Source organism: Aythya marila (assembly GCF_965140915.1).
Source record: "Aythya marila genome assembly, chromosome: 7".
NCBI classification, from domain to species: domain Eukaryota; kingdom Metazoa; phylum Chordata; class Aves; order Anseriformes; family Anatidae; genus Aythya; species Aythya marila.
The window spans coordinates 33208517-33228959 of record NC_139048.1 but is presented as its reverse complement, the minus strand read 5'-3'; the positions used below and the strand labels follow the sequence as shown (position 1 = coordinate 33228959).

Genomic DNA, 20443 nt, shown 5'->3' with positions numbered 1-20443 from the left:
TTATGTTGCTTCTCCCTTTCACATACACTAGAGAATAAACAATGCAAAGAGATATTGAAAATTATCAGTGTAAAAAGAAGATTCAAATACATGCAAACTTTCCTGTTCCAAACTAACGACTGCAAATGTTACCATCATTCCTGTAAAAATGCCTTAGTTACAGCAGGCAGAAATTTCCAATATAAGAAAACAGAGTTGAAGTATAGGGTTTATTTTAAAGATAGTGTTTGATCACTGAAAACACTCTGACTGCGATTTTCGGGAACTACTATGGATAAACCTGCATGTGATGTTGACCTGAAGGAGTCCTAAAATGTTGAGGCTTCTTTTCCTACTTTTATGTCAAAGAATATCTGAAATAGCTTAGTTAACAGAGTTTTAAAAGTATTATCCAAGATTACATAACCAATTCTTCATAGAAGGTAAGTACTTCAGTGGGTAGCACTAGCAGTTATGAGACTATTATGATTAGAATTTTAAGGAAACGTGGTTAAAAAAAGATACTGAGGCCTCTTCATTCAATAAAGTTGTCATTTGGAATAACTATCTATACCACCAAATAAACAGAAAAACTAAATCTTGGCACTGTCAAAAATATTTTCTAACACATCTCCACATTCAGAAAGCCTTTAAAAATGATTTGGAAGCAATTAAATCAAGAATGAATCAACACACTCACTCACACACCAATTTATAATAACTTTTGCATAGCTGCTCAATTCTTCATGACAAATGCAAATCTATTCAAGTTCCTCAGCTCCCTTCTTTTAACTAGAGTTAAGATGTAAAACTCTTTAAACACTGCACTATTAACCTGGAAAAGGGCTGTCACCTGAGTCTGAGCACTGACAAACAAAACAGCTATTTTGCTCACACAGTAAAACAATACAGGAAAAAAAAAGGCACATTTTTCATAATACACACACACAATGGATTTAACTCTCCTGTAAGGTCTTTTAGAAATAAAAATTCACTGCAATATTGTTTTCCTGCAAGTCAAACTAAAAATCAGACCAAAAATCTTAATTGTTGTCTCTTTTAATTAAGAATGACAATTTTAAGCAGGTTTAACTACAAGGAGAAACATTCAGGTAATTTCATAAATTTTTTTTTTTTTTTTTTTTTTGCTACAACACACAAATCACACAGATATTACTTCAAAAATTTTAATAAAATAAATTCAAATACATCTTCTTCTCTGTCCATAACTATATTGTTAAATATCAAAGAAATACATACTTTTAAGAAACTGGAAAAAAAAATGAGCCATAAAAGTTGGTTTGGGATATATAACTCAAAATCCAGCTTGTCAAATTTGTCAAAATTAAGCAAATTCATGGTATCATCAACCAGTTCATTTAACAAAACCAATACCAATTCTTAAAGGACACTGCTAAAATATTTACAATAAATAAATAATTTACATCACTTAAAGCAAATGTTTTACAGTTTCCTGAATCAAGTGAATAAAATCAAAAGTACCAATGCAGATTGTGTATTAACAAATGTGGAAAACAATTCCGTCTACAAAAGGAATTGTAGTAGGAGAAAAATGTAAGTCTATTGCATATCATACTTTAGAAACAATACATACACACATCTACAGATTCCCAATACAACCTTCATTTACTCCTCCTCACATTCTCCCCAAGAGGTTGAATATGGTCCAGATGCCCAAATAAGTAAATGCAGCAGCATGCACTCTTGTTTGTCACCATGTTTTAAGGTAGGGACAAACCTGTTTACAAAAGCCAGTACTGTCAAGTAGATAATATACTTACAGCCTTCAATAAACTAAATTGAGAACATTAAGCTCCACAGAAAAGGTTCATTATGCGTTGCGAAATTAGGCCCATACTAACTGCCCTAAGGAGATCTTTTCTAGCGCTTGTCACTGTACAAGTTCCACCTGCTTTTCTTTATGTAGATAGAGCATTTTCTTTTCAGAATAGAATGCATGAAACTAAACTGCTTTCCGAATTGCAAGATTACAAATAATGTTCAATACTTTGTGTCATAATTTATTGAAATGTCTGAAAGGACTTCCATATGTACCCATCTGAAGATATGTGCATTGTTCTTATTATACAGAAAATTTGTACAAAAGGAAAAAAAAAGAAAAGATTGTAAAGTTGTGGTCTACTGAGTTTAGCTTCCGCAGAGCTGGCAAATAGTTGAATATAAAAAACACATTACATTTTATTCAAATTAGTTTAATCAAATTAAATTTTAAAGAAGAACAGATGTCTAACTATTAGCTTAAAAAGCAATACAATCATGTATATAACTCCTGGAATGGTGATAAAGCTAGATAGCTAACAGCTTGAAACCCGTATAAAATGTGGGTGTAATTTTAAAACTGTGTAATTCTTAACATTAATCTAATAAAGGCTACAAGATCAAGTGCAAAAAATGTTTATAGCTAACTAATACTTGTTATGATCTGTCTCCTGGTTTTAATCCAGAAAATTAACTACATTTTGGCAAATAAAATTAAGTTGTCGTACAACAGCAGCTCCACAGTATCACATATTTAACTTCAAGTAATTTATTCACCAATATCACTTGAGGACTGATAGTGTAATTTTATCTTAAAGCTTCAAAAAATTTAGTTGAGGTGCAAGAATTGTTTCATAAGTTCATACGTGGTAAAAGCCACTGCCTGGGAAGGAATGCAACGAATATAATTCAGCGATAGACCACGGTATAATCCTCTTCGTATTCCATGTTGTTGATAGACATATTTCAGTGTCTGCACCATTGTACTGGAAAAATAAGAACTTGAATCATTATTGAATAAATGCATTTAACAGTCAAATCACTTTCTTAAACACAAAACACTTCTTTTACTTGATTCCTAAGAGATCTATGTTTAAAAATAAAAATAAAAGAATGACTCCATAAAGCAGAATATGACAGTCCTTTCAGGACTCAGAAGACAGTCTGAGCTGGAGCAAGACATTTGCACACAAAGGCTGGAAATCAGAAAGAGAACAGTGTAATCCCGTCTCAAGACACTTCAGTCTGAAAATGATCTGCCCTAACAGACGTAGTAAGAAATTTTACACCAGAATGGCCACACACTTTCTATCTGGCAGGAGGCAGTTAAGAAGCACCATTTCTGTCTTATCAATGTAAATACAGAGTAACAAAAACAATATACTTTGCCCAATGCACACCTCTGGTATGAAAGATCAGTATTTAGGTTTTGCATTCCATTCCCTTTTTTTTTTGAGCACAGGATCATAGCTGTCTTCCTAAAGTTCCGCACATAAAGCTTGGTTAGCCATGATTTCTACATCTTGCATGTGTGTAGCCTCCTCACCCCAAGCAAAGGCCTCTTTTCTCTCATCAGAGAGATATTAATGCACGTTAATTATACCGTTTGACCTTATTAGAAGCAGAATTTGCAGAAGGTATGCAAGGCAAAAGATTTTCCTCACATAGCTATATTGAAACGGAGCAAAGACATTACAATGCAAAGCCCTTGAGTAAAAACCTGTAAGGTGCTCAGCCCTCCAAGATATTAAAGACATTACTCTTTGAGAATATCTGCAGTGTGCCTCAGAATTTCAGTAAGTTTCTTGTTTTATCCTCTTGTAAGCTAAAAACATTTGTCTACTATACATCAAGGTACAGCTCTCCCCAAACACAGTCAAAACGGAATTGTTAAAACTGGGAAGCCCAATTGTAAAAGCATTAATTCTCACAAACACAGGAAGCAAAAGCCTAAGGACAAGTAACACATTTTTATTTTAAAAGTATCTGGAGTGAAAATAATCAAGGAAAACAAAACAAAACAAAACAAAACTTGCGCTGTTAATGAAAAACAGAACAGCAACTTCCACAGTGAGCAACATCTAAGGTATTTATGAAAGCTCACTGAGACTACTGCTTGTAAGATCAAACTCACCATGCAGGTGGCTCGCACTGGACTCAGATACACACAGTTCCACAAAATGTGAAGTAGCCAAGATAAAACTTTCCTGAAGTTTAAATTGTTTACAGGAATTTGAAACTCAGAATGTTTTTCAAGATGACAACTGACTTAATACTGTGATTTGAAGGATATTATGGTACTTCCACCCCTACTGGACTGAAGCATATGACTAAAAAACCTGCAGGAAGCCCAACTACAATCAGTGCATGTGACATTACTGTAAGTGAAGTCAATAAAGCAGGTCAAATAGAATAATATTATTTAACATCAACTTTTGGAACAGATTCTGCACCGTTAAAGAAATGCCTTGAGACATCTCATTTCAGGAGAAGCAGGCAGTCTCTCAGGGATCCTACGGATACTAAGGATGAGTTAGTTGAGTTAAAATATGAAATATATACCTATTCATACAAACACAGTATTAGTAAAAACATAAAGTGCATGTGATTTTTATTTTTTTAACTCAGCTTTTGCCCAACTGTGTGGAAACAACATATTTGATTAAAAGCATAATGAAATCAACACTCCAATAACTCATTAAAAAAAAAAAAAAAAAAAACTTTTAAACTAAGAATTTAACATTGCTCAGACATCTTGGAACTCAGTTCCCGAAGGTGAAAAGGAAATACTTACAGGCACTTGTCAGAATCTGGAAGAACCGCTCCTAACTGCATTCGCCTACGAGTTACATCAAGAGGATATCTATAGAGGAGATATTTGAACAGCAGTTCAACCAGATGTGTGATGACTACATGAGAATATTGTGTTGTTTGTTTTTTTAAACAAAAAAAAGAATACAGAAGTCCACGTGCAACTTCCAAGCTCCCTTTTCAGTGAGTCAGGAATCCGGCTTAGATTCTCAACACAGCTGAAAGTTCTCCAAAAAGGGAGACTTCCCTATACAATCAAAACCAGCAAATCAGATCCCTTAAGGTATTCCATTTGGCATGAGTAAGGAAGACACATGAAGATCAGATGAGAATATAAAACAGTCTGTAAAACGCTGGAGGGAGAAGACACCTGAATCAAAAATAAAATTAACAGTTTAAAGATTAATAGAAAATGTATTTGTGACATTTCTAATGCAGTGATTTAGTGAAAAATCGATGCCACACAAGTCTTTCAAATTCACTTGGTTTATGGCCAAAAGAAAATATAACAAGGACAGCATGAGAATGGAAGAAAAGAGGCAAAGTAACAATAAGGTAATGCCAAACAACAAAAGAAAAGTCTAAGTTATTGTAGATTCTATAGACTTGCAGGTTACATAATTTTAGAAGTAAATTGGAATAATAAAATTCTGCAAATGATGTTCCCACTCCAGATTTTAGTTTACTGCACAAGATTCCAGCTGATTTTAGTTTTATCTGAATTTAATTGACTCAATGCATTTATCTTTAACCCCCCTGAGAATTAAATAGATGTTTACTAAGTGAAGCAATATAATTGCAGCGTGTCTGATTAAAAACCCTTACTAACAACTAGACTCGTGAAAAAGTCATTCTCATATAAAACACTTTTTCTAGTACAAACAGCTATATAGCAAAAAAACAATACCCAAACTTACGATATCGTCTGAGCTATTGCTCCAGCTATGCCACCACACAGCAGATTTACATGTGTTTTCAAAACTAAGACATCGGGATTATCTAAGGAAGGCCGTCCAAGCAAGTTAGGTGCTTGAGCAAGTCCAATGCTCTTTAAGGTACCAAAGGTAAAAAATGAAAAACCTAAAAGGAAATTTAATTTTATGTACTTTCACAAAAGAGCAAAGTATTTGATGTATGTATCATCATCTTAAACAAAAGGCTGCAATTACAAAATTAAGCTATTTTCCAATCCTATCAGAAGTTTTCTTAAGCAGAAAGAAATAGAATTGACAAATAATACTTTAAGTTTGTCCAAATTAACGTTTATAATTAATGTTAAAAGAATGCTTTAAATAAGCTAGACCACAGATTTTAAATTACTGAATTGCTGCTAAGAGTAACCCCCTAAGATGTATTTAACTGGAAAACACTTCTCATCTAGAGGTGAGTGTAGTTTAGGTAGATAGTTCTGCTGTTCCTCCATCTCATGCCACCTACTTAGGTTGGCCAAGCATTTTTACAGAAGTCACCAGGAGATGGAGCCAACAGAGAGCCTCTAAGCCTCCACCTCTGCCCTCTCGTGGATTTACCTGTTTGAGAGAGAACCTACACGCTTTCTTATGACAAGACTGGGAAGCAGAAGAGAAAGAGAACAACTACTTTGCCTCTTTCCCTCTCAACTTCAAGTCTCCAGAAAGCCAGGCTTTGCCTGCTGAGGATGCTTTAACACACATTGATCAATTTAGGTAAAGAACAACAAATGCTTCCAGTGGCCTCCCCTCTCCATTCAGTAAAACACAAAATCCTTGATTTTAACAGAAGCTGATTAAGTAGCTGTGTGAGCATATCAAGCAAATTTAGCAGCACGCAAAAATGCTGAAGGATTGCTGTGTTCTGTTTTTAACTTACCAGCGTACGGAGCCATTCCTACAACAGTTGGCATCAGCCCTCTGTAGAACCCACTAAAACCACCTTCCTTTGAAAGAAAAATACACGGACGTTTGTGGCAAGAAATACAATAAATGTCTTAAGCTACACATCTGTTCATACAGATTTGCACAACAGCAATCTGACTAGCAACAAGGAGCTAACAGCAGGTGCTGTTTCTTGTGCCTGAAGAATTGAGGGGACAACTGCTGGCTCCATAAATAAAGAAGGCAAAATGAATAAGTATCTATATCCAACATCATAACCTAGGAGACATTTCTGCATTATACATATCCCTCCCCAGATTTTTGGAATCGTTACTATATGTTCTTGAAAACCATCTTCTCTCCCTGTTTGTTTTTACCTCCCACTTACACAAGCCTTAGCTACATCTTAGCAGCCAAAGTAGAAGGAAGCATCCAGATAATTTTTTTACATTAAGAAGTTCAAGGTGCACACAATGAACTCATGTTATTTTCCACCAGTTCACTACTTCAATGCAGTGCAACATTATTTAAGGAGCATATTTTGCTTTGACAGGACTGAAGATTAAAAGAAAAAATACCTTTGTGTAAATCATCTTGAATGCATGGATAATTCCCATGTACTTGTGTTCCCCTTTTACTTGGAATGCCAGACGAACTCTAACCATATCAAGAGGGTAAGTACAAATCACTGCTGTAATACCTTTATTAAAAACAAAAACAAAACAAGCAAACAAAACTCACCTACACCTTATCTGGATCTAGGATTATTTTGAAAATTATAATTTGTTTGTAGCAGTGAATATAATAGCATATACAAATTATTTTGTTAAAGAAGCACTTAAAAATCACTTCTAATCAGCAAATAGCAACCTCAGCAGCACAAAAGGAATTTATGTTTATACTCAATGTTCACTGAAGCTGCACACATCCACCTTGATTCTCCAAAGATTTACAGGCCTAACTGTATTCACATAAGCGATCTTCACCGTGGCTCATAAGCATCAACTTAATCAAGTGCCTTGGCCTTTACTGGACTGCAACCACAAAATCCAATCCTATGTTACGTAATAAATAGCACCATTTACATGTTTTATTACCGAAAAGTTGCCAGAATTCAAGTGTGATTACTGCATGTAGATACATGCATTTACCTACTGCATCTGAAAATACTGAACATATTCTAATGACATTTAAAATGAAGTCAGGAGCCTACTAATGAAGAGCACTGAACTGCGTTGCATTACTGCATTTTTATAGTTCCTGTTATACCAGCACTTCGGTTTTAAAACTTTGACCAAAAAAGCTATTCCTATACTTAACAAGATGTTACAAAGAAAAAAATCTTAGCTCCTAACTGGATGAATCCTACCTCAAAACTGTGTAGATAACTGACCAACTTGTCATTTTGGAAACAGACCTTCTGTACAAATAATAACTTCAATAACAGTTACCTGAATAACAAATTCCTTTCTACCATGAGTCTTTGAGGTAAACCACTCAGTTTCTGACAAATTATTTGGAGCAGGTGGTTAAAACTGCTTGCTAAAACCTGCTTACTCACCAGATTATTTTCTGGGGTTGTACCACTGGCTCTTGAGAAAAAATACATGCTGGGAAAAGAAGAAAGCAAAAGCCTATTCTGCTTCCTAGCAACCGCTTTTCTTTATCTAAAGATCAGCCTTAAAATTGATCCTACAGAAAACGGGCACACTTTGGAACACTGGCTGGAAATCGCCAGTTCCTCCTAAGTTTTAGTACTCTGTTACTGATATCTCTTTTGTAGGTGCATCATTTTCTCCCTCTTCCATAAGAGGAAGAGAAAGCCACAAGAGGGAAGAGACAAAAGTGAAACAAGCAAATCCAAACAGTTCCAGCAAAGATCTCCATAACTTATGTCTGCAGAGACAAAAATCAACTTCAGTTAACTGAATTATTTGACATAAAATATCCATGTTAGATGGGAATGGACAAAAAAAAAAATAACAGCATGAGAAGGCTACCCAAAAAGCTGACACTGGTCAGCTGTCAACTGAGAGCAAAGTTTGTGTCTTTCCTGGAGCTTTTGTTTTAGAAGAGAAAAACACCTCTTGCAGACATTCTGGACTATTCCTCTGAACAAAAAGCAGACATCTGTCGTTGATTTTTGATGCAGTCTCACCCCTAGGGTTCAAAAGTTGGAAGCTCTATAACACCAAAGCAATTTTAGAACTGTTTCCACTGACCTACATTATTAAATGCAATTCCTCAGACTGCAGCCTTTTCCTAATGGATTGCCCAAGATGTCCAGAAACATTGTAAAATGGATGAATTCAAGCAGTTTCAAAAAAGGGGGGGAAAAAGAGCAAAACTTTTACGGAGCTTTAGAGTTCACAGGAAAGTTATCATAATACAGAACATGGACAAACTTATCTCCATTCTCATTCCACTCATGTACTAAGTACCCAGGACTATCCTCTGTACCAAGACTAGCAAACAGACCAACCCAAAGTTTGATGAATGAAGTAAGTAGTCGACAAGTCCAAAACCAGCACAATTCAAGAAAAAAAAAAATCAGAGGGGACTGAAAGAAACTATGTAATATGGTTTTAAATAGGACCCATTTTTGACTTTATCTTAAAATCCTCTAGCCATGAATTCTGGAAACAGAAAAAAAAAAAAGAAAAAAAAAAAAAAAAAAAAAAAGATGTCCAACATTAATGGATGATAAAACCACAAAATGTGCTTTCCTGAAGGAACTTGGAGACGCTTGTTACTGCTTACTGTTCATATGAGCAAAATGTATATTGGAGAAGGATCAAGATTTTCTCTGTCAGAAGAGACACTATCTTTTCTGGGAGGAATGGTGGCCAGCTTTGGGACACTGAAAGCCATTTTGAGGAAATCAACACGAATATTAATCTCATCTCTACTCCCTAAATGCTGTGAGTTATTAGAAGATGGACCACAACACCTTAAGGCTGATTCCCCTACTTGAGGAAGTTAAGTTAGTTGAAAAAGACGAGACAGAAATCTCCGCTATGGTTGGTTTAACAGGACAGAACTGGAAGTCTCTCCCCAGTTCAGAGATACCTATGGCAAATCCCAGCATCTTATCTGAAATAATTGTAATAAGACAGATGTAGTTCCTCCCTCCTGTAAGGTACCACTTCTTCAAATACAGCAACTCTTTCAATGCAAATGCTGACTCAAAAGTACCTACCCCGCTGAAGTCAAGGAATTGTCAGGGAAAGATCATTTCTCACTTATTAATTTTTCTTCAAGCACCTCTGACTGCTCTTGGGGACAAGATACTGGGTTACACAGACTTTTACTGGGACTCAGCGTAAACAAAGCACAAGAATTAGGCCACCCAAGCTTTCAAAGTTGACAATGAGTTTAGCTGAATAGGTATTGAACTATCTCCCGATTTCCCTACTATTCCTCCATTCTTAGTCATTTTCTTTCTCTGAAAATCAAAACTAAACTTATCTAAAGCAAGAAAAAAGTGAAATACGTTTACAAAGAACAGGTACTGCAAACATACTTGATGTACGTATTTTATCTGATTTCTACATCATGCAATTTGTACTACATCAAAAACTACGGAGACTAAATTAGTGCTGCCAGGTTATTCAGAGATACATTCTGGAAGACAATACACACAAGTCACTGCCTGCAAGGAAATATACTCCTTCACTAGCATAAATAGATTAATTTATCAAGGAGGTGTCTTCTGAAAACAAACAAACAAACAAACAAACAAACAAAAAAAAAAAAAAAAAAAAAAAAACAAGCTTTGGGAACTATACAAATAGAGACACGGCTGATGACAAAGAACAGGCATCAGACTGGTTAAAGAACTGGATAATTTACAAGTCTTAGTATGTCTAGGCCTTTAATACATAATTGTATTTCTTTCTAAATGGCACCTGAAGAAGTAAACAGCATTTATTCTTTTTAAATGTTGACTCAATTAGATAACTGTTAGTTAGATGCTATTTAAAATTGAGATAGCAGTAGCCTCCTACCCCACACTGTTTTCCAACCACTTTTAGTAAAAACAAACAAATCACCACCATGCTTTCTTTCTCTGTTAGTTTCACAGAACTTAAGTTTATTCTGTTAACATCCAGTCTATTTCAGCACCTTTTTTTTTTTTTTTTTTTTTTTTTGAGTTAATCAAGGGCAGGGGAAGAAATATGCATTTCTGTTTCAAGTCAGATTTGTCAGTAAGAAAAATGAAAAATATTTAGATTTGCAAAGTCTTTCTGTAATACAGGTGTTATTTTGTTTCCTAAACCCCACTAACATCTATGATTTCTCAATCCTCTCCCCAGTTCTGTCTTTTCTAAAAAAAAAAAAAAAAAAAAAAAAAAAGTTATAAGCCATTTATCTGTTAATGAGGTGTTACAGCTGAAATTTGAATCACACAAGGCCCAGGAAATTCAGAGTTGAAGTTTCCACAGTAACTTTAACTCAACCTCCTTAAATACATGCATTACAATAGGTTTTTCTTTTCTCTCACTCCACTGCCCCCATCCTCATTGCCTTGCTTTTCCCTGTGGATATGCCTTTGATCCCGTTTATCAGTTACAAAAGCTACTCAAAAGTTTCCCACCGTTTTGAAGCTGATTTCAGGTCTGTTGACTGTTAGTAATGTTGGAAACACGGACATAAGCAAGATTTAAGTATCTGTACCACACACTAAAGTGAATGCAGACAGCTGTGTGGTCTGATGGCACAGAAGGGGCAAAAAGGAATAGGAACCAAGGGCTAGCCATTTTCAACTGCATAACACTATGTTCTAGGAAACTGTGAAGACCCCTCTCCATCAACATTGAGGTGTGTGCAGCTCACTGTCTCTTTCAGTCATTTAAACGTCGAAAAAAAGAGGATTATACCCCTTTGCTGGTGCCAGGAAGAGACTAAGCCATGGGAGTTAAAGCCAGAAATGTTGCCAGTTGCTTTTAAGAGTCTTCTCTCTTTTTGTTTGCAATTCTAGAGAACTTCTAACGCTCCAGACTTTGTGCCTCCTTCCTCCACGTATCTTCTTGGCACGCTCAATACAAACCCTCCCCTCTTATCTAATATTAATGCAACCTAATAAACAAATATTAGAACTCCCCAAATGTCACACTACTACCGTACTTGTGTGTGATATTCATTTCACTGCACACCTAAGTCCAGCTCATCTACTCAGTTTTGGGGTTCTCAATACCAGACTATTGAGGATATTGTACTTAAATGCACCACGCCAAGCATTTCATTTGATCAGGGCTTCCAGATATATCCTCTGTATACATGTATTCATCATATTTCTGTTACTCTAACTACACAAAACATTTAACCCCAAGGGTGCTTAAAACTATGTCAGATGCTATTAATTTATCTACACAAGGAATTTCAGCATGTCCAACACTGACAGTTAACCGATTATTCAAAGTTTTTTACAGTGTCTCAAAAATCAGGTCCCTGGTCTCTCACAAGACTCCTGAAAAAATAACAATAAAGAACTTGGGGGAAAAATATTTTTAATGCAGTTAAAGCCAGAAAATATATATATATATATATATATATATATGTATGTATTTTTTCCACTTCTTTTACACAAAAAGCCAGACAAGTTCTGGAACGTATCTTTCCCTTTTCTCAGATGGCATGCAAAACCAAAATACTTTCATATAGTCTTCCTAGTTTAACTGGAGTTAGCATAACTCATCCTTTTTTCAAAAAAAAAAAAAAAAAAAAAAAAACAGAAACTACATAACTACATATGAATACATTGCAACTAGTTAAGGACTGTCAATAGACTGTATTAAGCCTCTTTTACAATGTAAAAACACACATGAAAAAACACCTCGATTAAAAATCTATTACTTACCTTCCCCTGTTTTTTTCTTAGCTACCTTTGGCTGAATGACCAGCAAAAGAAAAAAGGACTAGTATAACCATATAATGTACTGGCAATTATAAGTGGTTATTTTTCCTACTGTCATTGCACTAATTGATAGCTAATTATTTTTAATGTTCACATATATGCTGTAAGGGTATTATGACAATCCTACACTGCATGTTGAACATATAAACATTTCTGGGAAATCCAAAGAATCCACCCATTTAAGCAGCTGCATTTCCCTCTATTTCTCCAGGCTTATTTTCAACCTAGTAGCAATGGCAGATAGGCTGATGAGCCAATTCTACAAAAACCTGCATCTTTACTCTTCATCCTGATGAGATTGCATTTTTCATTATTCAGAAGCTGTAAGGAAAACCATAAAACCTGTGCTTTACAGCCTAGCACAGAATTCAGTGTTGGAACAAACATATTTTAAAGAATACTCTTAGTCAAACAGTTTTCAACTAGGCAACTATTTGTTACCATAACCATTTACATGTATTTTTGCTTAATACAAATTTGCAGCAGTTTGACCTGAGAACACACTAAATCATCCTCTAATCAAATACTAGCTTTTCAGCAAAAAGGATGGCTGAAACCCAAGTACAAAACCATACCTGCCATGGATCCAGCCATTAACCGATGCACATGCCCTGAAATCCCAAGGTGCTTCTTTATTACCTACAAAATAAGGAACATTTACAATAGTTGTATATAGAAAATACAAGGAAATACATCACACCATTTACTGGCACATTAATGCAAACCCTGTAGCTGTTTATAAGAAGTTTACAACCTTACAAATTCAAACCAGACCACTAATTACTGATAAAGGAGTTTTTTGAAATTTTATGTTGGTACCAATTTCTTATTAAAAACACCCAAGTATTAAAATACTTCTCACAAGGCAGAATGATTAGTTGAACTTATTTGTACTATTTACTCTGGACACTAGATTGTTTATTTAGTTATCTTTAATCCAGTTCAAACAAGGCAAACTGAATACTACCTCTTTCGCATGACAGAGTACAAAGGACAGTGAGCAAAATTGGAAAGTTACACATTTGAACGAGAACTTCCTAAATTACATTAAGTCCTTCAAGGAAGTTAGAAAACAATTTTCAGACTTATGTCACAGAACTGAGCAGTTTTAAGAAGCAGTTTTTCCTACGAAGAATCATTCATGGGATTATTTCATATATTCACAGAATCACAGAGTTGTCTAGGTTGGAAGAGACCTGAAGATCATCGAGTCCAACCTCTGACCTAACACTAACAAGTCCTCCACTAAACCATATCACTAAGTTCAACATCTAACCGTCTTTTAAAGACCTCTATTATTCCTGTGGAGGTCCTTCTATGGAATTTTTTCCCCCTCCTTTTACACACTGCTCCAAACTATCTTGAATGTTTGTCGTCAAATAATAGATAAAAGAAACTGCTATGACGTTAAATGGCTTCTTGAAATGTGTGGATTCACAAATCATTTCATTATAAAGCATGGCATGTGCTCTTTTGTTCAACACAATATAAAACAAGCATAGTGTTTTGATCAACAGCATTTACAATTACACCACAAAAAAAGAACATATGAAGCTCATTACAGTTAGTTCTTTGTGAGAGCCTTCTGAAACTTCCTCTTCTGGGAGGGAAGTCACAATCTGAATCTTGCTGTATTCAGTGAAAATCCTGCAATTTACTTCACTGGGTACTAAATCTGACCTTTCAACTATGAAATTCCTCATTGCTAACAGTAAAATTGTATTTTTCACTATGTATAAGCTTAAAAACATAGTCCTGCTAACATCTGATTTCTAAAACATGCTGTGGAGATTTATTATGAAAGACTAAATGCATGAGAGTCGAAAGGAATACACAAATCACACAGGCCCCCTGAAATATGCACCTTCTCTTCCAGGTCATTTTTATCTACAGCCTGACACTGACAGTCATTTCTCAGGTCAAACATAAGAGTAATATAGCCAGACAGATTTTCAAGTTAAAGTTATTCCATCCATCGGGTACTAAGAACTCCAATGCAGTATAATAAAGAATAAAAAGGTTATATTTTGTATTTTGTTCCTACTTTCTTCACAAAGGTCTATTTTTAGCAAAATAACTAGCAGAAGACTTTAATGACCTTTATATATATGTGTGTGTGTGTGTGCGCGCGTAAAAACACACACAATCAATAATACAAAGCAACAAGAATTGTTTGGAATTTTTCCTTAAGCAGCACTGCAAACAGTTTCACTGTTGCTCAGAAATTTTTAATGGGTAGATTTGGATAAAATTAAGCAACCTTATGAAAGATGTGCAGATTAACCAGTGAGAAACAAAAGTTTCAGTGTTAGTTTTGATCACTTAAAAATCTGTATTCATTGCAGCCAGATAAAAAGAAAAAAAAATAAAAGAAGAGAAAAAAAATTCAACTACCTTTTTATATTGGTCAAATGCCATAAATTGAATTGCTCCGTATGGAAAGATTCTAATCATCATTGCCCCATTTCCTTTATACAACCCGAGGTAACCTTCCTTTTTGGGGACAGCACACAACGTAGAAAACACTCCTGCCACAATGCAAAAAGAGATATTCAACAATTACATTGGGGAAAAAAAAAAAAGAAAAAAAAAAAAAACTTTCAAGCAAGTACAATAGGACAGTATGCATAGAAGTAAAGTCCAACCATGTTGCTCCTTTAACTATGGAGAGTGGAAAACCCACTTTTAATGCCACAATATTGCCAGAAGGAAGAGGTTTAAGGTTAAGTTTTTACCAACTTTCTCACCTCCTATATTCAGTGAATCTCCTTCTTCATTCACATATTTCAAGCCTCATGCTTGCCTGGACTGCCACCAGTCCTACTGCAAATGACAATAGCTACCCACAAAAGCTAAGAGTAGCAACTGAAGGAAATAAACCTGTTGAGTTGCATTTCAGTCAATTCAAAAGTCAATTAACAATAACAACAAAAAACCTTACAACAAATCTAAAATAATGGGCAAACAACCTATTGTTGTCACATGCTAAATTAGAGATTAAATGCCATTACTGAGGAAATGAAGTAAACAAGTTTAAGACTCCCATTACTTCAACATTTTACACTTCCTGTCTCAAAGAAGAAGCAATCCTACTCCCTTTTGATGGGTGGTAAATAATGCAAGATCACATAAAGTTAGGGCAAAACCAACAGCTTTAGGAGAAGTATATTATTAGTTATAAACAACTACTATCAAGTTGATTTTTTTTTATTTTAAATAAAGGAATAAACCATAACAGTTGAACAATTTCCACATGCAACTACTTAAGAAGAGGTGAACCTGAGAAAAGCTTCCACCTCTACCTTACTTGAAGGCAGAAAAAAAATGATAAATTTCCATTTAAAATTTAAACGAATGTTAATTAGCTTCTGGGGTTCTATGAATACAATAGTGTATCTGTTTTTAAGAGGTTGCACCTACTACGTGCTTCTGAGAAAATATTTACACCATGACTAGAATTTCTCTCTACCCTGCAATGCTGAGTTACTGTTTTTTATTTCTTTCAATACACGCTCTGAGATCCAGCTGTCATGAACTCCACAGAGCAGGGACAGTAAAAACATTTAGTGAGGACTGCGATGAACCCACCCACTGGATATACAGGTATTCAATCCATATAATTATCTTTTTTGCCTACACGTGACAAGGACACGCATTCAAGTCAGACACGTTTCTAACAATCAGAATCATATTTAACTCTAAGTGGGGAAGAATACAAAACTTAACTATGTCTAGTCTTAATTCTGCCTTATCTAGTGCCAACTATGGCACAGTACAAAGTAATAATTTAAAATATTAGTCAAACCAATTATTTCAGCCTTCTGTTGTTAAAGTGAAGATTTGAATGCGTACTTATGTGATTGCATTACCAAGCTGCCATATGCCTCGTGTTTTCCTTTTTCATACATCAAAGTTAATATTTATCTGTTGAATTTTGTTGCAAGATTTATTTTTCAAGCCTTGAAAACATGATCATTATTCTTTAAGTTACAAGTTTTGAAGTTTCATTTCATGTAATGTTAACTAACTCGATTATTTTTTTCTGGACACACACCCGAATTTCTGGACGTAAGTTAGGACGTGCATTTCAAGACCAAATGACAAAATATGTCTAACATTATGCACAAGAGGGCACTGTTACAGCCCCACAGCGAACGGTTCTGAACATGCTGACAATTCTGAGAGGACTCTCTCACCATGATGTAACACAGATGCCAAACGCAGATCGCCAGCACCTTTTGCAAAGCACCAGCCCACTTTTATTTTCAATTTGCATCAATCACACTGCTGTCAGGGAGAATAAGTGCACGAGCCTGGCTGGACTCAGCGATCACTGTGATGGTATCACCAGCCCCTCTGCGAGGATCACCAAGCTCTGAAAAGTGCCCACTCCCACAAGCCCTGCAGGCAGGTACTGGCAGTAAACACAGTAACAGTTACCAGCAGTGACAGGTCTTACATAAATGATCCCAAGCTTTGAACCTGTGATTACCAATCTCCTGCTGACTTCAGTAAGAAGAGGATCAAGCCCCAGCTCTTCCGCCTTATGGAGGATTATTCTGACATCTCAATCTCTAACTTGTCAACCAGTGCTGCAACTTAATTGTACAGGCTCAACATCTCTTGTTTAAGGGCGGTTTGGTTGGTTGGTTTCGTTTTTAAATGCTTGCAATATACAGCACAGCGACTGCCAAACGGAAATGACCTTCTGTCTGATTAGCACCTTTATCACCATTTCATCACTGAATAACTCAACAAACCTAAATGACAGACGTTGCATTTCACAACAGAATTAGACACGCAGCAGCCATCTTACCGAGATGTTTGTAATGGTGGTTATGAGCTTGCAGCAAGATCTTTACTCGATCCAGTGGTGCAGTGGTTGTTTTGGCACAACATCCTGCGACACCTTTCCAAGAGGAGAAAAAAAGCCATGGGATGCCAAAGTTCTTCAAGTCAGCAGTTAAATAAGGGATTTCCTAGTGCATTTTCAAACGGAGTGGGAGAGAGGAAGCTTACATAGGAAGTCGAGAAGGCCCCAGTTAGGGGACATCCTCTAGAAGCAAGCCACAAAACCCCAGCAGCCTCACAGCCTAATCTCACTGCGTGCTGCAGGCAAGGGCCGCCACCCGCTGAAGCTGCAGCGCTGGGCGAAGCCTTCACCCTCGAAGGAGGGCTCCTCTCCCCTCCCCTCCCCTCCCCTCCCCTCCCCTCGCACCCCTCGGACGGAGCCACGGGACCCACCTCCGGCGATGAAGGAGCGCAGCCAGTAGAAGTCACGCCGCGCCGCACCCGCACCGGCCGGCAGCGCAGCGCCGGGCCCCGCCGCCGCCGGGGAGGCCATGGGGCAGCGCGGGCACGGCCGGCGGCGGCTCGGCTCGGCTCGGCTCGGCTCGGCTGGGCTCGGAGCGGAGCGGAGCGGAGCAGCCGCCGCTGCGGTGCAGGGGAGGAGCCGGGGCCGCCTGCACCCTCCCCGCGGCCGCCGCCGCGCCGGGCTCCGGCCGCCGGGCCGCGCTGCGGCGCCTGCCGATGGCGTCAGAGCCGGCAGCGTCCCGCCCGGGGAGAGCGCCGCACAGCACAGCACAGCACAGCACAGCACAGCACAGCACAGCACAGCACAGCACAGCACAGCACAGCAGAAGCGCGGCCGGCCCCGCGAGGTGCAACTCGTACCCCGTGCTCCGCTGGGCCAGCGCTTCGAACCGGCCGCACTACGAATATTTGAACAGCGTCAGTCTGCGAGTGTGGCTTCGTGTTGTTGAGTGCGTCCACGCTCAAGTTTCGAAATGCATCAGAAAGGGAGGCAGACGCTGCAAGGAAAAAGTTATCTTTCTTGCAATCAGAGAGAGCAAAAACAGTACCGTATGTGTAGCCATCAGGAGCGTTGCGCAACTTGTTAGGCTGTCCACAGCGTCTCTGATAAATACACTGCACAGGGCTTACCAGAAACCATTTGGAGGACAGGAATTCAACATGCGATGAATGCCAATGCACATCACAGGCATTGAGTGTACCTGAAGCCAGACATTAGCGAGCAACTTAATACTGTCAGCTTTTCAATACATTTTCTGCAGTTACTCACATTTCTTATACTTTATGCCCCATATGCATTGAGCTGAGGTGCAAGTGTGCAGAACATTCTGCTTTCAGCTTGTGTCAAACTGCATTCAACAGACATTACTTGTGTTTTTTTTTCTCCTTTAACAGACTACCTTGCTTAAAAAATAAGTTTGTTTCAGTACTGGGTTGGTTACATGCTTGATCATTACTTATTTGGGGAGTGGTTATTGTAATACACATTTTTTTCCAATAATAAAATACATAGCAAGGATGTGCAGAGACTTCTCTTGCTGGGAGAATACGAAACACCCTTTACAGCAGCCAACTCAAGCCTTTTAACTTTTAATAAACCAGCAATTCATAGTTTTTGTTCAGGTCACCCTGTTGAAGCTTCCAATGCAAAATCAACCAGCCTATTAAGAGTTATTTGAATACCCATGTTTATATTAAGTGTTCATACAGTTTTCCACAGTCAGTTTGTGTTCTTTTGGGATTCTGCTCAGGAACTTCAGATCAATCACACTGCTTGGACAGCCCCAATGGTAAACAATTTCTTCTATCTACTGTTTTCACCCAAGTGTTGCAACGATACTGACAGCTGAAAGTCATAGAGTTTCACAAACAGCTCGAAAAATCTGGTAACCACATAAATGTCCTGTTGCTTATTTTCGACAGCGGTGAGGTATTTCAGGAAGAAACTTCATCAGACCTTGTAATTTAGGGAAGTGTGCACCATGACTGGGTACTTTTTAGGAAAGCAGGAAGAAACTGGTATTGCAAAATTAAACAGAACATCTCCTCAGAGAAACACTACCACAATGAAACTCAGCAGTGAAATTTGTGTTTAGCCTAAACCTTTTTAAACTCTATTTACACCTTCAAGTCTTAGCATTCTTACTACTATCACTTCATCTTCTTACCTTGAAATGTTTATGCCCTTCGCAGAATTTTTCTGGTGACTCTTATGACCCATTCTTAAAAGTCATCAGCATTTTTAATGTCATTCAAGTTATACTCCTGCCTGACACCATCAGCCTTCCCTGGCACATTGACCATACAGCAGGGGAAGACATGGAAGTCAAGACACTCAAAAGAATAGCTGCAAAGTGGAAGAAAAACTCAAACAGGTAGCAGGTAATTTTGTAGATAGATGTCATTGCTTTCTATTTTTTGACCATTGTTGCACTGTTAAAGATACTTGTTTTTATTAAGATGTTTCAAGCAGTTATCAATTTAAACAAGCTATCAAGACTACAATTAAGTAAGCTGTTCTCACAGCACTTGTTTCTGAAAAGATTGTTTTCATTACTCTTAAAATGCTCAGGCATGCCTAGCTCTGTTTTGAGACAATCATTCAAGTTTTTATCAAGTGTCACATCTGTAGGCTTTAGGGTATTTTTTTTTTCTTCTTTGTATTTATTTCTGGTCTTTATAGGTTATAGACCTGAAGTGACACCTATTCTGTCACTTCAGGTCTAGTGACACCTGTGCTGTTCATTTGCCCTAACCTATACCCAAAGCCACTATAAGTCCCAAGCTTCCACACACGACTCAGGAATTTGAAGTTTTATTTTTTCTTTCTCCTGTGAAGACATGGCTTGCAAACTGAAAACATCTAGACAAGTCTTTGTCTATTTTGCCTACCTTGCTACTATTGCATCTAGATCTCTGGTACCACATAAAGGTACCAATGCTGCTTCCCAAGGTGAACAGAACCAGGAACCGAGGTTGATCCACAGCACAGGCTGCATCCTCACCAACAGGGTGCAGTCCTGTAGCAGGAGAAGCAGAGCTAGGTGCTAGAAACGGGCTCTAATGCTCACATCAGGAGACAAAGCAGGTCTAGGGTCCATTCACAGAAGCACATCAGGAACAACAGGAGTTAAAACCTAAAACAGGACTAGAGACAAGTCTAAAATTTATCTAGTAACAAGGCCAGAGCCAGGACTGGCAGCAGCTACACCTATAATGTAGCTCAAATAAGGAATAGGTGTCCAGGCTTGAGTTTAAATAGAGCTGCTGG

At 37.4% G+C, this 20443-nt stretch overlaps 1 protein-coding gene across 2 annotated transcripts; it reads right to left on the bottom strand.

Moving 5' to 3' along the window:
• Positions 1–1127: 1127 nt before the first annotated feature.
• On the bottom strand, positions 1128–17890 carry SLC25A16 (solute carrier family 25 member 16). 2 transcript variants are annotated; one of them, XM_082764465.1, is made up of 9 exons: positions 17605–17881; positions 17177–17269; positions 14755–14888; positions 12936–12999; positions 7022–7143; positions 6439–6505; positions 5508–5670; positions 4574–4642; positions 1128–2765 (listed from the first exon to the last, which is right to left on the bottom strand). In XM_082764465.1, exons 1-9 carry the CDS (start codon positions 17702–17704, stop codon positions 2609–2611), a joined length of 969 nt encoding a protein of 322 aa, XP_082620591.1. In that variant the 5' UTR covers positions 17705–17881; the 3' UTR covers positions 1128–2608. The 2 variants fall into 2 exon arrangements, 1 of the variants encoding a protein (XP_082620591.1); XR_014317884.1 differs by having other exon boundaries at positions 2686–2765; positions 4574–4960; positions 17605–17890.
• Positions 17891–20443: the final 2553 nt, after the last annotated feature.